At 39.1% G+C, this 16,688-nt stretch overlaps 1 protein-coding gene across 10 annotated transcripts in view; it reads right to left on the bottom strand.

The window, feature by feature from the left end:
* The window catches only part of GK (glycerol kinase), an 86,802-nt gene that overhangs the window by 49,352 nt on the left and 20,762 nt on the right, over positions 1 to 16,688 (bottom strand). For all 10 annotated transcript variants that reach the window (XM_038587139.1, XM_038587134.1, XM_038587138.1 and 7 more), the window contains exons 3-4: positions 15,150 to 15,256; positions 6,373 to 6,450 (exon numbers count right to left, since the gene is read on the bottom strand). In XM_038587139.1, the coding sequence (XP_038443067.1) occupies positions 6,373 to 6,450; positions 15,150 to 15,256 (185 nt within the window). The remainder of the gene's footprint in view (positions 1 to 6,372; positions 6,451 to 15,149; positions 15,257 to 16,688) is intronic.

The raw sequence follows: 16,688 nt of genomic DNA, 5'->3' as shown, positions 1-16,688 counted from the left end.
AGCCAGCATGGGGCTTGATCTCACGACCTGAGCAGAAATCAAGTCAGACGCTCAATCAACTGAACCACTCAGGGGCCCCTATTTTTATTTTATTTGAAGATTTTATTGAAGTAATCTCTACACCTAACATGAGGCTCGAATTTATAACCCCATGAACAAGAGTCACATGTTCCACTGACTGAGCCAGTCAGGAGCCCCACAGGATACTTTAAATCCAACATCTTAGAAATAAATGTTTGCAATACCATTTAAATAAAGAAAAATTGAGGACAAATTATTCTTGTTAGTGGTTTTCTTTCATATACTAAGGGTCTCAAATCAGTGACTCTTGCCTCTCTGGATATTAGTCTTTAATATGCATATTTTTATATTACATCATGAATTATGCTCTACAGAAAGCTACTGTAGCAAGGTCATATTGCACTTAGGCTTGCCATGCACACTCATCAAGTTTAAGTAACAGAGTGACAAAAACTGTCCAAGAAGGACAGAAAAACAGTTGGGCCATCCTCGTTAGGCCAGAATGTTTCACTGGCAGCATCAGTGAAATTGCACACGAAGATATTAAACATCACTGATCCAAGCCTTTTCCTACCACTTCAGTGGTTTTGGGCTTGGCTGTGCAGTTGTAGTTGTGTTCAGTTTCGTCTTTGGTGTATTTGTAAACCCCAACCTTTCTTTCACTAATTCTTAGGAGATTGCAAGGTCTCTAGACCACTAATAAGAACTGGTTTTGGGAGGAAAAGGCTTAGAAAAGTAGTAGGGATTGGGGTGCAGGGAAGTCCTTGGAAAAGAATACTGATGAAGGGAATGATAAGAGGGAGAGAAAAAAGCCTCGCAAGGATGAGTGAAGACAGTCAAAGGATCCAGGGCCACAAAGCTCCTGCAGTCCACCCGGGCCATCAGAATCAACGGCTGCATCAGGGCACAGTGACCGCAGAGCAGTGATGCAAAGTGACACTGCTCTATTTTAGGTACCACACCAATGTTTACCTCGCCCACCACACAATTAGCACACAAATTCTAAAACTGTATGGAACTAGCCATCGGTGCCTCAATGGACAGATTTAAATGTTTTTTTTTTTCTGTGCTTATAACTGTTATAAAAGACGTCAGTAAACACACACACTTTTATTGGAAGCAAGAAAAAAATAGGCTTTCTTAGTCTTTAACTTCTTCATCAAGTGTATTTCAGATCCACAAATAGGACCCTGAAGGCTTCCTACCTCTGTCCTGGTACTGGGGATGAGTGAGCTGATTGCTTATCACAGATGCCTTGGGCCATAAACAAGAAGACCACATAAAAAAAGCAATTTTTAAAAAGAGAAGTGTAGACTGCTTCTCTCATTGGCCTGTCTATAGCAAACACTGCTCATCAGTTACATAATTGAGTGAGTAAAGAGGGAGATGAAGAGGAGGACAGGACTAGAGTGACAGAGGGACAAAGAGAGAGGAGAGAGAATAAAATCCACAGGCTGTGATATAAACAAAGACGAAGCTCAAAGACAAAGATATGTGAAAATCTGATTCTGTTTCCACCAACCCCACCTTGTGTTAAGAGAAAGCTGCCGAAGATTTAATATTATGTTGATGTTCTCAACTGAGACTTGCATGGAGGTATGACACCTTAGCATTTTCCCGGGTGACATAAAATTGGAGGCGGAATCTATCCTTGGCATGACGGAGTGGCTTCCCTTCTCAGGCAATTACTCCTCCTCTCTCCTCCTTTTCTATCTGCCTTCCTCCTTTTTACTTCCAGATTCCCCTCCTTGGCCCTCTGAGACACAAAGGCAAGCACCGGGCCTGCCTGGTTTGTCACTAGATGCCTAGGGCTCATTACAGAACCTGTACCCAGAAGGGTTCTTTGACTTTTGTTGAATTTACATTCATTCCTATAGTCATCGATAATAAACTGCGACTGTCCGGTGCCGACTTTAAGTCTCCATCTTACATCTGAACAATCTCTTTATAAAAGAGCCACAAACTTAATTGCCCGTAAATGAGCTTTGATTACAAGTCCAATACTCACCTCGTTCAAAGAAGCAAGCCATTCTTCTCCCAGGCTGGCACTCCTTAAATATTTCCTTCTGTTCTCTCAGGCTAAAAATCTGCAGCTCTGTCTCCCCTGCCCCCCCCCCCCACCTTATCTTTATGCCCCATCTGATTTATAAACATACAGGTGATATCTTTCCTCTGAAAGGTCTCTCCAGCTTGCCTTCTCTCCAATGTCTTGGCACTAATCCCATCCACTGATTAGCAGTCTCAACCGCTTTGCCAGAATTTATGGTGGAGAAACAAATCTTGTCCTTTTTCATATACTTATCTACATATTTGGATTTAAATGCTTTCTATATGTCCTTCCTTCCTGTTTCCCATTTCTTATTCTTTCCTTGCCTTTTTTTAAAAAAATCATTCAGTATTTCCCCTTTATAAGCTTGTTAATTACACATTATTTTACTCTCATTGTTTCCCCGAAATTATTGCAACACGCATCCTTGACGATACAAGGACCAGAAAACAGTTTAGACTCGTCTGCCCCAAATTCCTTTCATGTACAACTGCTGCCGTGCATTTTAATACTTAATGTATTTTGAACATCATAAGATGTTATTGTTTCATGCCATCAAAATTCATTTAGACTGACCCTTTCTAGAGCTTTACATTCCTTATAACATTGCCAAACTCCTGGGTGAGACCATTTCCCTTCTACATGAAAAAAGTGCTTAGTTTTTCTTTCAGTGGGGGTTTGCTTGCAATGATTTCTGTTTTTTTGTTTGTCTTTGCCTTTATATTTCACCTTAATTATGTAAGAATATTTTCACAGGTATAGAATCCTAGGTGGAAGTTATAGTCATAAAGCATTTTAGAGATTTCATTCTATTGTATTCTGACTTACTTTGTTTCCATTGAGAAATCAATTGAAAGTCAGTGTGGCACTCCTGAAGGTCATATCCTCTGGCTACGTAAACATTTTTCTTTTTATCTTCAGGTCTCTTCGTATATTTATATATGGCTTTCTGTATTTATCTTGCCTGGGAATCACAGTGCTTCTTGAATCTGTGATAGCTTTCATCAGTTTTGAAAAACCTTATCATTTCTCTTTCCTCTTCTCCTGGGACTCCAGTGACAAATATATTAGACCTCCTCACCTTACTCCATCTTTCTCCTAGATTCTTCTCTGTTTTCTAAACCTTTATCTCTCTGTGCTCTAGTCTGGATATTTACTTCTGGTCTCTCTCCCAGTTTACTGATTCATCTCCAGCTGTGTCTAATCTTTTGCGAAACTCATCAACTGAGTTTTTAACACAGCTCCAGAATTTCTATTTTTAAATTCCCAACTCTTGGCTAAGGTGATTAATTTTGTCAAGCAATTCCTTGAACATGTATTACTTTAAAGACTGAGAAGTCTAATATCGGGATTTCCTATGGGTTGGTTTTTAAGGTTGTTTCTGTTGGTTTTTAGTCATGTTTTGTATGCTTGATTCTTTTTTTTAGTAGAAAACTAGAAATCATATATGAAAAACTCTAGAGATAATCTTCCTCCAAAAAGGGTTCATTTTTGTTTCTGAAAGGGAGTTAGGCTAAGAGCATTAGCAATCTTAGATCATCATAATCTGCTCAGTGCTTTAAATTACTTGAATCTGGGCTTTACTTCCTGTGACAGAGTATTTCCAGTTTACTTCACTTTTTGGGTTGGCCCATCACAATCACAATCAAAAGTCTAGGATTTTGCCCCTATTCATCTCTACCCATGGCAGCCTGACTGCCTTTTGAAATGAAAATGCTGCTTAGCCTCAGATACTCCTTTTAGAATCTACCAGTATTTCTAGGGAATAAGCAGCACTGAATGCCAGGTTTATCTCTCTAGGCTTTCCTTCTCTCCTGGATCTTGGTCCTATAATTCCTCACTGCCTTGGTAGCCTTCAAGTCCCTCAGACAGAGTTTTGTTTTGTCTAACTTCTTGAACTGTTCTCAGTAGAAAGGTACATTTGAACCAACCCATTCCTCCATAAGGGAAGGTACATTCTCCTTTATTACTCATTTTGTCCCATGTTACCCAGCGCATGGCTTTCAGTGCCTTCTATATCCTCCCCAACCCCTTTTTATCCAAAATAGGCTTTGGGGTTAGAGGTTTATGTTCAAACTGTGGCTTTACCTCTATTTACAGCTATACGGCCTTGGACAAGGTATGTAGCTGCCCCCTCCACCCCCCTAATTCGTTTGTAAGAAAAGGCAAGTAAAACCTGCTTCAGGGTCATTGAGATTAAATAATAGGGATGAAGTGTTTAGCAAAATCCTTAGTACACAGTAATGTTAGCACTTACTGAGCATTATTATCACTGCTAGTTTTATTAAAACTAATAAAGAAGCCATCCTACCCACGAATCTGATCAGTCTCTTCACTCTTTGGTGAAATATTGTATAGACATTTTCACCTTCATCGCTTGTTCACACTAGCCTTCAATATTCCCTTTTCCTAATATAATCCAACACATTCTACAAGCCCTAAAATGGAGTTCAAGCTCCTGCAGAAGTATGCCCAAAATTCAAAATCCATACTAACGTGTACTTCCTCTAATTCCTATTCATTTTATCAACATAGCTTATCAACTATTCCCTAATTTTGTGTTAGCCTCTTATAAAACTGCCCAATAACTCATAGTCTCCATAACACATGTAGTATAGCACCAAACATAAGAGGTTCTCAAGACATGTGCATGGTTCAGTATTGAAAAAAAATTCCTCGGGCAGCAGTTTAGCGCCGCCTGCAGCCCAGGGTGTGATCCTGGAGACCCGGGATCGAGTCCCACATCAGGCTCTCTGTATGGTGCCTGCTTCTCCCTCTGCCTATGTCTCTGCCGCTCTCTCTCTCTCTGAATAAATAAATAAAATCTTTTTAAAAAAAGAAAAAAAAGAAAAAATTCCTCATATCCCATAGGTGCAGTAGAAATTAATACTGAAAAGCACATAGGATGGGGCACAGAGGGACAAAGGTAGAAGAAAAGGAAATGACTACATAAGCAAATCAGAAAACAAAGTTATTTCTGGTGAAATATTTACTTAAATCTTTTACTATAACTTCCACTAAGCTAGTTGCATTATTTTAAAATGACAACTCAAAGTCCAAAGTTGCATTTTTACAATTCAAAGTTTAGAGTTTAACAGGAACTTTCTGGTTGTTTTGAGAAGGTCCATCCTTTTCCCCCATGGGGAAAAAAAGCAAAACCTAACTAGTTCAAGATGTTGGCTAATAGTGATCCATGAAAGAATACCCCCTAGGTATCAGTCATTAAAACTGTAATATCCTGCTTTGCTTATATTCAAAATGATTTGCTCATGAGAATGAGAACAAAATAAAGATTTAAAACGTGTACTTTTGTGTAACAGGACCTATAGTTACAATTGACATTTTTTGAGTCTTTAATTTTTTTAAACAAAGTACCGAAGATATACTAAATTGTCTCTAATAACACAATTACAGCAAATATCTAATTTTTTACAAAGATTATTTCCAAAGGTTTTATGCTACTCTTACCAGGCACCGTTTTAGTGTATTTTCTGCTCAAAGATCACTTTCTTCCAATCAATATTAAAGTAACTATAAAGTAAAAATAGCTCACTCTAAAAATCATACCATCTCTGACAATTTCTACCTCCATTCCACACCTCACAACCTGGTATTTTATTGACAAAAAATTGTGTTTTGTTATTTGTGAACAGAATGATGTGTTTTAGTGACTGTGTATTTACAACAGAAGTTTCCTTTTAGCAAATGACAGTGTCATTTAGTACCTAATGTCATGTGCTAAGAGAATACTACAATACGCTCATGGTCATTTAACATTTAAGTAAGATGTAATAGCTAATGTTGGTGTATTTGAGATTTTGAGTTTTGGAACCCCAGTTGAAATAGCCAAATGTGTAGCGGAAGGAGCTAAAATTTTGAGATTTTATTTTCAGAACCTCAGGTGAGTCCATTCAAATTACCAGATGGGAAAACAAGTACACAAGTACTTTATAGAGATAGGTATGTGAACATGTGTAATTTCGATTTTTAAGGGGAGGAGGCGGGATCTCTTTTAGGTTTCAAAAGCAACAGGGACCATGAAACAGTTCGGGCAACACTGAACCATTTGTATGATACAAATAATCAAGAAAAGGAGGAAACAAGGGGAAAAGTTAATTCAAGATGTGAATAAATACCAGAAGATGGTAAATACCTAAAAACTGATTTCTTAGAGGACTATACGTGCCCATCCCATCTGAGTCTAGGAAACATGACCACATGCTTTCTCAGCCAGACCTTTCAGGGTGACAGTGTCTGCAAGTGGAGAAAGGCCTCTCATTTGACATCCATGAATAACAGCTTACCCACAGCATTGTAGAGTGGCTCTCCAGTTAACTTGTCCCAGACTACAGTGGTTTCCCTCTGGTTACTGACACCAATAGCTTGAAAGAGAAAATTAAACAGAAGGGAGTACAAATTAAACAAGTAGAAAACTACTTCAGGAGAATAGTTCTCATGTTTTCTTTTTAATAGGCATAACTAAACATAACAGTTTGAAAAAACATTTGGCACTTTTGTCGTGGTACTGAATATATTGTCTGTGAGTGGCTCCAGGAAAAGTAAACACCCACTGTCAAGAGCTTCTTTTTATTTCTACAGACTGCTTCCTGCCTCACCACCAGCACAAAATGAACCCAGATCAATATCCAAATGAAAGGCTCCCAGGTTACCTTATAAAAAAGGGAATGCACTAAGTCCAAATTTACAGTGCCCAATTTATTATTCTAAGGAGACCAACAATCATCTCATCCATTTATTTACTAATTGCTATAAGCGATTTCTCTCTCTGTGCATGCATGCACCTGCATTTTAAGAAAACAGATAAAATCCTTCAGGCTGGGCAACCTCCTATGGTGGTTCTTTGGGAATTGTTTTGTTCTCATATTTGAGTATGTTGTAAGACATATGAATTTGAATCAGGCTTAAATACAACATGTAATGGCATTTACATTATACTGACCTTCATAGGACTCAAATGCCATAGTTACAGTTACTATAAGTAAAACACTAATCCATACCATTTTACTCAATTCAGCTTGATTCAGCTAACTCACAGGTTCTCAGACTTGGCTGTACATTAGAATCAACTGGAGAGCTTTAAAAAAAACATCAATGCCCAGGCCATGACCCAAACATTCCAATTTAACAGACGGAGTAGGATCTGAGCATTACTATTTTTCCTTAAAGTTCCCCGAGTGATTCTACTGTGCAGCCTGGGTTGAACACACTGGCCTGAAGTATTGAACTCTTTCAGAATGTAAGGTGAAGACCGACTTTAAAGGCTACATAATCAATAATAGACAGGTCTTCCGATTAAATTTCCCCCAAAACGACTCCTCATGTGACCATTCAGACAGCACTTCTAGTGACAAAATACTCAGTACCTCTCGAGGCAGACCAATCTTTATTCACAACTTTGTTTTTTTAAAAAAATCCTCTTCCTTGTAGCTCTCACCTACAGATCTTAGCTACAGTCTTTGGAGATACATGCAATAAGATTAATACTTTTATATGTGAGTTTTTCATGAACTTGAGGCAGTTGTATGGTCCCTCAGGTCTTCTTTTCCCCTATATAAGCTAAACAGTCCAATTTCCTTCTACTGCTCCCACCATATGGTATGGTTTATTTTTATTTTAAGTAATCCCTATGCCCGGCATGGGGCTCAAGCTCACAACCCTAAGATCAAGAGTCAGATGTTCTACTGACTGAGCCAGCCAGGCCCCCTTCCACGTGGTATGACTGAAAGTCCCTTGACCACCTCCCCTAGGAACACACAACTTTCTGTCCAGATTGTTCAAATTGTATACCTAGAATAAAACATAACTGGAATGTTCTGAATAGCACAGAGTTGAGGGGGAACCAATAGTTCCCTTGTTCTAAATAATCTTTGTTTTAAAGCTCAAAACAACAGTTTATTTTTAAAACCATACACTAGAATCTAAACTAAAAAGTAATTAGACTTTACTGTAAGGGGATTTTATATGTAATAGAGAGCAATGAAAACTGGCCTGTGGAAAATGAGCTACATACTTTTTATTAAGGTACATAGTTGACACAAAACATAGTTTCAAGTATACAACATAATGACTGGATACACTGCAGAGATCACAGTAAATCTAGTATCCTCTTGTCACCATACAAAGTTACATAATATGCAATACAATATTGTTGACTATAGTCATCATGCTGCACATCATATCCCCATGACTTACTTATTTTATGACTGAAGTTTGTACCTCAACTCCCTTCTCCCATTTTGGGCCCTCCCCCCAGCAACCACCAATCTGACCTCTGCACCTATGAGTTTTGTTTTGTTCATGTTGTTTTTAAAATTCCACATAAAAGTAAAGTCCTACAGCATTTGTCTTCCTGTCTGACTTATTTCACTTAGCATACCCTTAAGGTCCATCCATGTTGTCACAAATGACAAGATTTCATTTTATGACTGAATAATATTCCATTGTATATTCATCCATCAAAGGACACTTTGGTTGTTTACATATCTTGGCTATTGTGAGTCACTGCAATGAACCTAGGGGTGTATTTATCTTTTTGAATTAGTGTTTTCATTTTCTTTGGATAAATACCCAGAAGTAAAATTGCTGGATCATATGGTAGTTCTGTTTTTAGTTTTTGGAGAAACCTCCATACTGTTTTCCACAGTTGGCTGCACCAGTTTGCATTCCCACTAACAGTGCACGAGGGTTCCCTTTCCTCCACAACCTCACCAACAGTTGTCACAGTTTTGAGAATAGCTATTCTGATAGGTGTGGTGTGATTATTTCATTGGGATTTTGATTTACATTTGCCTGAAAATGAGCGATGATGAGCATTTTTTCAGGTGCCTATTGGCCATGTGTATGACTTCTCTGGAAAAAAGACATTTGGGTCCTGTGATCATTTTTTAATCAGACTATCTGTTTGCTATTGAGTTGTATGGATTCTTTGTAGCTTTGGTATTAACCCCTTATCAGATAAATGATTTGCAAATATATTTTCCCATTTAGTAGGTTGCTTATTTTGTTGATGGTTTCCTTTGCTGTGCAGTAAGCTTTTTAGCTCAATTTAGTTTAGTTTTTGATTACTGATTCAAACTCCTTGCTAAAAAAAATAAAAAACAAACAAACAAACAAACAAAAAAACAAACTCCTTGCTAATGTTTGGCCTATTCTGATTTTCTATACCTTTGTGATTCAGTCTGGGAAGAGTGTAGGTTTCCAGGAATGTATCAATTTCTTCTAGGTTGTCCAATTTATTTACCTAGAATTGTTCATAGCATTCTCTTACGATGCTTTGTATTTCTTTGGTATCAGTTGTAACTTCCTCCCTTTCATTTATTTATTTTGTTTTTAGGTAGTCCGGCTAACAGTTCATCTAAATAACCTTTATCCAAGTATGGGGAAAGGAAATGAGGAATTAAGGCCCCAGAGCCTCAATGTTCTCTGTGAAGTAGCACACAAGGTTATCTGCTCAAATGGGGTCAAGCAAATTAGGATCATGAGTTTGGGGCATCATTCAATTAGAGCTCAGGTTCTGAAGCCAGACTGCTGGGGTTCAAATTCAAATTCCTGTTTCCTAGCAGCAGGACCCTGGATCTCAATCTGTTTTATCTTCTGTAAATTAGAGAATAGTTCCCACCTAACAGGGTTACAGTGAGTTACTACGTATTACAACAGTGCTTGGCACATAATAACTGCTCAATAAATGTTTCTTACTGCTTCTGTTCATTGTTAAAATATTATTTTTAATTAATTTATTTTAGAGTAAGAAAAAGCACGAGCGGGAGGGGCAGAAAGAGACTCAAGCAGACGCCACACTGAGCTCAGAGCTGACACAGGGCTTGATCCCACAAACCATGAGATTACCACCTGAGCGGAAACCAGGAGTTGGTCACTTAACTGACTGAGCCACCAGGTACCCCTCATTCTCATCAATATTGCTGAGGAGAGAGTGAACTATTAGTTGCAGAGAATGGGACTGAGCTAAGCAGGACTCATAAAGGAATTTCCCGGCAGCACTGTGGACACAATACAGAGACCAGAGAACTCAGTTGGACCTCAGCAACAGACTGCTAAATTGGAATACTGTGAACATAATAGTTCTGTGACAACTTTACACTGTGAGATCACAATGAATTCATAGTCCAGTAAAATCTCCTATTTTTCCCTACTACATTAATTTTCCATAAATAGACTGGCTGCTCGCTTAGCCACAGTCTCTGAGTCACTATCCTACGTCCTTTGGGCTACCTTTCTTTATTGCCTCATTCTAACTTACATTCAGAATGTAATTGAGAGCTATTTCTATCTGACTCATTGGTCACAGATTCCTCCCTGACCACTCTTTCTTTTCCTTTTATCTTAATTCGGTTCCTTTGTCCTAAGTAAAATTGCTTTTCTTGCAGACGATCAAAGTCCAGCGAAATAGCTTCTTAGGATTCTCCTGCTGCCATAAACACATCTCCATTACTGATTTCTCCCCAGCGCATGCAGGCTTTATGTAGTTCTTCTGAACTTTTTCAGTGTTTCAACATCTATTTTACCCTAAAATCCTCTGTATTTTTTTAAGGTTTGTTTTATGTGGGGCTTGAACTCATGGCCCTGAGATCAAGACTCACATGCTCTACCTACGGGGCCAGCCAGGCACCCTTTTGGTTTTTGTTTTTTTTTAAAGAAAACTTTTCTAGGGGCATCTGAGTGGCTCAGTGGTTGAGCGTCTGCCTTTGGTTCGTGATCCTGGGGTCCTGGGATCAAATTCTGCTTCAGGCTCCCCATTGGGAGCCTGCTTCTCCTATCTTTCATGAATAAATAAAAATCTTAAAAAAAAGAAAACTTTTCTGGGGTACCTGGGTGGCTCAGTTTCTTGAGCAGTAGACTCTTGATTTCAGCTCAGGTCATGATCTCAGGATTGTGAGACTGAGCACCATGATGAGCTCTGTGCTCAGTGGGGAGTCAGCTTCTCTCTTTCTCCCTCTGCTCGCCCCCCCCCCACTCGTGTTTGTGTGTGCACATGCTCTCTCTCAAATACTTTTTTAAAAAAGATTTTATTATTTATTTATTTATTTGGAGGACAGAGAGAGAGAGAGAGAGAGGGAGAGAGAGAGAACGAGTTGGGTGAGGAGCAGAGGGAGAAGCAAACTCCCTGCAGAGCAGGGAGCCCTATGTGGGCCTTGATCCTGAGACTCCAGAATCATAACCTGAGCCAAAAAGGCAAACGCCTAGCTAACTGAGCCACCCAGGCACCCCCCCACTCAAATAATCTTTAAAAAACAACTCTACTAAATTCTACCTCTGAAACTAGTAATACAATATGTTAATTAAATTTAAATAAAAACAAAACTTTTTTTGCCAATCCCAGCACACATGCTTCTCTAAATAGTGCCTAATTTTTAATTCCTTCTTTCTCAGAATTACATATTCAGGTCCTGTAATTCTCTACCCTGGTTTATCTCCCACTTAGGAGCATATGAGAGTTACATGTCTCAAGTATGTATAATTTCATGGTCCCACAGTCTTTTAGTTACAGATACTATCATCATTGGCATATATAAAACCCAATGCAGTACACTGTATCTAGGAAGTTCAAGCTTCACCTGCATGTTCTTTCTCAGGAGGTATTTTTCTGGATAGTGAGTGCTGCGAGTAAAATTAGCTAGTCAAATGCTAACTTCAAAATCTCTGGTTCAATTTTGCTTAATATTGCCTGTGAAAAGCTATGATCATAGTTAAGAAAATATACTTAGAAAAAGACTTTGGAAATACTGTAGGGTGTTATAATTGTTGGTAGAATTATGGATGGTATGCATCCTTATTTAAAAATAAAATCAGGGCACCTGGCTGGCTCAGTTGGTAGAGCATGCAACTCTGATCTTAGGGTACTGAGTTCAAGCCCCATGTTGGGCCTAGAACCCACTTTAAAAATCAATAAATAAAATCTTAAAAAATAAAAATAAATAAAAATAAAAATAAAGTCATAATTTATAATTGGAACAAGTTTTTAGGGGGAAAAAAAACCCCAAAACTCTAAAACCACCCAAAGTGAAATAAGAACCCTGGAGGAAGGCTCTGGGGCTACTAAAAGTGCCATATGGGAAGAGGTGTAAAGCTCTAAGAAAAACAGTCTCTGGAAGATGTGTGCTTGAGGCACGTTATAACAATTGGAAATGAGATCCAGCCACAGCTGGGAAGCTATTTTGGAGAATATGGTACCTTTCTGAGACCCCCTGAGAGTAGATAGAAGACAGAAATGTGTGTGGATGTTTGGCAGGGCAAGGCAGTGGGTGGGGGGGTGGTTTCCCTTTTCTCCAATAGTGTGGTAACTACTTAACTACTTTGGATACAAGGGAATTTAGCAGCTGAAAATTTTATGCTCCTGAGTTTTTAAAATTTATTTTTTTAAAGTAATCTTCATAACTCAACCTGAGGTTTAAATTCATGACCCCAAGCTCAAGAGTTGCATGCTCTACTGATTAAGCCAGCCAGGGGCCCCTATAGTCTCAGTGTTAAAGCAGTGTATGTAATATTTTGCTTCTACCACATGAGGATGAACTTTGTAGCGCCTTCAGTTCAATGGCAGGCTTAAACAGAGCTGCCCACTCTAAGAAGAAAAGCAGCCCCCTATTTACTTGTCTTGGACTCCTATGTGCTGTTGTACTGAGTGAACTTTGATTTTGGAGACATTGCTCATCCATACCTGAAATCTATAAAGTTTCTGGTGGAGGACAACTAACTCCAAACTGGGTTCTGCAAAAGAAAACAACCAGCGATTGGCACCTGGCTGGCTCAATCAGGGGAGCATCTGACTCTTGATCTCAGGGTTTTGAGTCAGAGCCCCATGCTGGGTGCAGAGGGCTGTAAATGTTGTTTAAAAATAAAATCTTTAAAAAAATAAGCAAAATATTTTTTTAAAAGAAATATAACCAGCTATGATAAATTCTTAATGATTAATAGGTAAGACTACAAATAAATCACTTTTTAGCTAGAGTTATTTGCTACACTAGAGCTAAAAAGTGAAGTGGTTTGAAAAAAAAAGTGAAGTGGTTTGTGAAGTTATCTTTGGTAATAAGATATTTTGACAATGGAGTGTGGCTTTATAAGCCACATAGATTTTTCATGTCTTTGGTAATAAGATATTTTGACAATGGAGTGTACTACTGAATGCCTCCTATATGTTTAGGTCATTGAGGCTGGAAAACCTGGGAGAACAATTCAAGGACACAACCAACCATCACTTTGATTTGCACAACTCATCTAGAACTTGGTGAGTGATACTCTAAAAGAAGTTTGAAACACTTCCACATTGATATAGGGACAAACGGGGTAGGATATTCCATTAATTTGTGATAGCATTAACATGTGCTTCCCTCACTTGGCTGTTGGTGGCACAATCCTATTGTGCTCCACTGTTTCCCTAGCATACCCAGCATGTGAGTCTGCTGAACAAGTGATTTTGATAACATTCAGTCTTTTTTTAAAGATGGATCCATTTGAGACAGAGAGAGAGAGAGAGAGAGAGAGAGAGAACAGAGCAGGAGAGGCAGAGAGAATTCGAAGCAGACTACCCGCTGAGCACAGAGCCCGGCATGAGGCTCAAGTCCACCAGCCAAGTGGAAACCAAGAGTCAGATGCTTAACCAAGTGAGCCATCTAGATGCTCCATTCAGTCTTTTAAAAGTAAGTTTTATTTATACAAATAGAGCAAAGTCTGAAAAAAAATTCAAAGTTTCTCCCCAGCATCTCCACCAAAATGAACAATCAAAGCTTCAATTCAGGAGTGCTGGTAAATCTCATAGCCAAGATGATGTGAATCAAGGCACCACTACCACCAATTGATGGTTGCCCTTACTTGGGGTCAAACTACCTACAAGGGCTCAGTTGGTTAAGCCACTGACTGGATTTTGGCTCCGGGCATGATTTCAGGGTTGTAGGATTGTTCCCTGCATCGGGCTTGCTGCTCAGCTCCAAGTCTGCTTGAGAATGCTCCCTGTCCCTCTGCCACCCTCCCCGCTCATGCTCTTGCACTCTCTTTCACTCTCTCAAATAAATAAATCTTCAAAAACAATAAACTACTTGGAATTAATACAGATCCTGTAATAATCTAATCTAACACTTCCAGTTATTTCAAGGAGATGCTCTAAGTGAAATGCTTTCATTTCATCCCCCCCCCCACCGCCCATGTTCCCCAATCTATCTAGGGGCTCCAGCAAAAACCCAAGCATCATCTTTGACCAATCACGTCCCCTGACAATACTGCTCTCTCTACTACCCTGAATTCCAATGTATCATTCAGTTCTGCCCCCTCAAATCACCTCCCCTGCTACCACTGCCAGTCAGGTCCCCATCCTCTTTCTCAGGACTTCCACAGCAGCCACTCAGACCTTACTGTCCGCCCCCACATGGCTCCACAGTGCAGTGAGGAAGTTGTCTTTAAACTGCAAGTCAGATCCTGTCATCCCGTCACCTTGCTTAAAACCTTCTCACTGCCGGCTTCCCGTGATACTAAGAATAGCACCCAAATTCCTAACTGTGGCTGACAAGGCCCTATTGGCTTCCCTGATTACTGCTCCTACTGAAACCTCTGATCCACTCCCACCCTCACCCTTCTTTTCTCCACTTTTCACACACTCGTCTTTTTCCAACCCAGAAATAGGCCAAGCGTATTCCCACCTCAGGACCTTTGCACATGCTGCTTCCTTTTCCTTACACATTCTTCTCCCAGCCATCTGCATGGTGGGCCCCTTTCGGCTTTTGAGACCTTGGCAACAGTGTCAACTTCTTAGAGAGGCCTTCTCTAGCTGTTCAATCTAAAGTAAGCCTCTCTGGGCCCACCCTACAGTATCAACTCAGTTTTAGCCCCTGCACAGGGCTTCCCAGGACCTGAGATCAGCTTGCATTTGCCTGCTCTTACATCCACTGGAATGAAAGCTTCATGAGAACATTTCATCTACCCATTTATTGTCACTCCCTCAGTTGGCACAGAAATGCTTGCCATTGCACAGGTATTTGGCTATGTGCTGAATGAATGAATGATTGAATTCAATTGAGATAATCATACATGGAGAAAAACATTCTATTAAAAATACCTTTTATGTTGGAAATATCAATATTGAGCTGTCCAAGTTTCTCACATGTTTTCTCTATACACTCATAGACAGACTGCAGAATTTCCTTAGGGTCTTGTTCCACCCATCTTTGAACAAAAGAATGTATTTGGTTAGTCCACAAGGAAGCAATATAAACATAGCTTATTCCTCTAGATATGTATGCTTATGAAGGTGTGGCAGGTGCACAAATCAAAGAAAATTACATTAGCAAAGGAAAGTATCACCAGTATTCCAAAGAAATGATTTAAACAAAAGCCCATTTCCCTTACATTTTTCTCATTCTTCACATAGTAATTACTCATTTGAAAGAAGGCAAGCAATGGCAGACCATAAATAGCAGATACTCTACTTTTAAATAATTATTTTCGAATCTAATAAAAAATTAGCTCCCCAATTCTTTAGATCCTGTGACTTTTGATGAATTTTGATAAGCCAACTGCATGTTTTCACTAGTCACTAGCTATTTCTAAGTAGATTGAGATACATATATCACTCTTGGGATGGGGGCAGTGACTGATCTACTTATTTACTTACTTGTTTGTGTATGTACTTATTTATTTGTGAAGCAAAAGGAATTCTGAAAAGAAGTATACTAATCTCTTTTGCCATTTTTCTCCCAAAATATTTTGGGAGAATTTAGGGGAAAAATTTAAATTACATCCAGTAATTATTTCATGTAGACAAGGCATTGCTTCCAGTTTTCAGACCCAATCCTGGCGCCATTTTGGTAAGGTACAAGGACCTCAGAAAGATGAAAGGCTCATCATAAATGACAAGGAAAAGAAGTATGGAAAAAACCAAAATGGCAATTGAGGAAAACCACAAGTAGAAAGGACCCAAATTTAAAAAATCCTACCCTACAATCTGGAAGTCCAAGGGAATTCCAAATGCCTTTTTTCTTGGCCTTCCTTGAGCCTGCCTGGCTCTCCTGAGCTTTGAGTAGTCTCTAAATTCTTTTTCTAAAAACTTAAGCTCCTTCCACATATTTCTAACTTTTGTCCATTCAAGACCTAGGTGCTGTCTCCATATTGCACTGGGATTAGGCCTGTGGACAGTCATTCTAAGGCTAGTATGGTATCAATAGCTTTCATTATTAAAATAACTCTAGAGAGAGGGGCACCTGGGTGGCTCAGGGGTTGAGCATCTGCCTTTGGCTCAGGTCATGATCCTGGGGTCCTGGGATTGAGTCCCGAATCGGGATCCTTGCAGGGAGCCTGCTTCTCCCTCTGCCTATGTCTCTGCCTCTCCTCTCTCTCTCTGTGTCTCTCATGAATGAAAAAAAAACAAAACCTTAAAAAAAATAAAAATAAAATAAAATAAAATAATTCTCTAAAATGCAGGAGAACATTTTTCATGAAAAGGAAATACTAAAATTTGGTAGGGCATCAAGTTTTTTTTCTCTTTCTTAAATTGCATTTAGTTGTTAAGTAAAATAAATAGATCAAAAGTACATAATCTGTTGAGTTTTAACAAATGTATGTCCCCATCTAACCACCATCCCAATCAAGATACAGAATT

The sequence above is a fragment of the Canis lupus genome, chromosome X (assembly GCF_011100685.1).
Source record: "Canis lupus familiaris isolate Mischka breed German Shepherd chromosome X, alternate assembly UU_Cfam_GSD_1.0, whole genome shotgun sequence".
NCBI lineage: Eukaryota > Metazoa > Chordata > Mammalia > Carnivora > Canidae > Canis > Canis lupus.
This window is presented reverse-complemented; position numbering and strand designations above follow the sequence as displayed.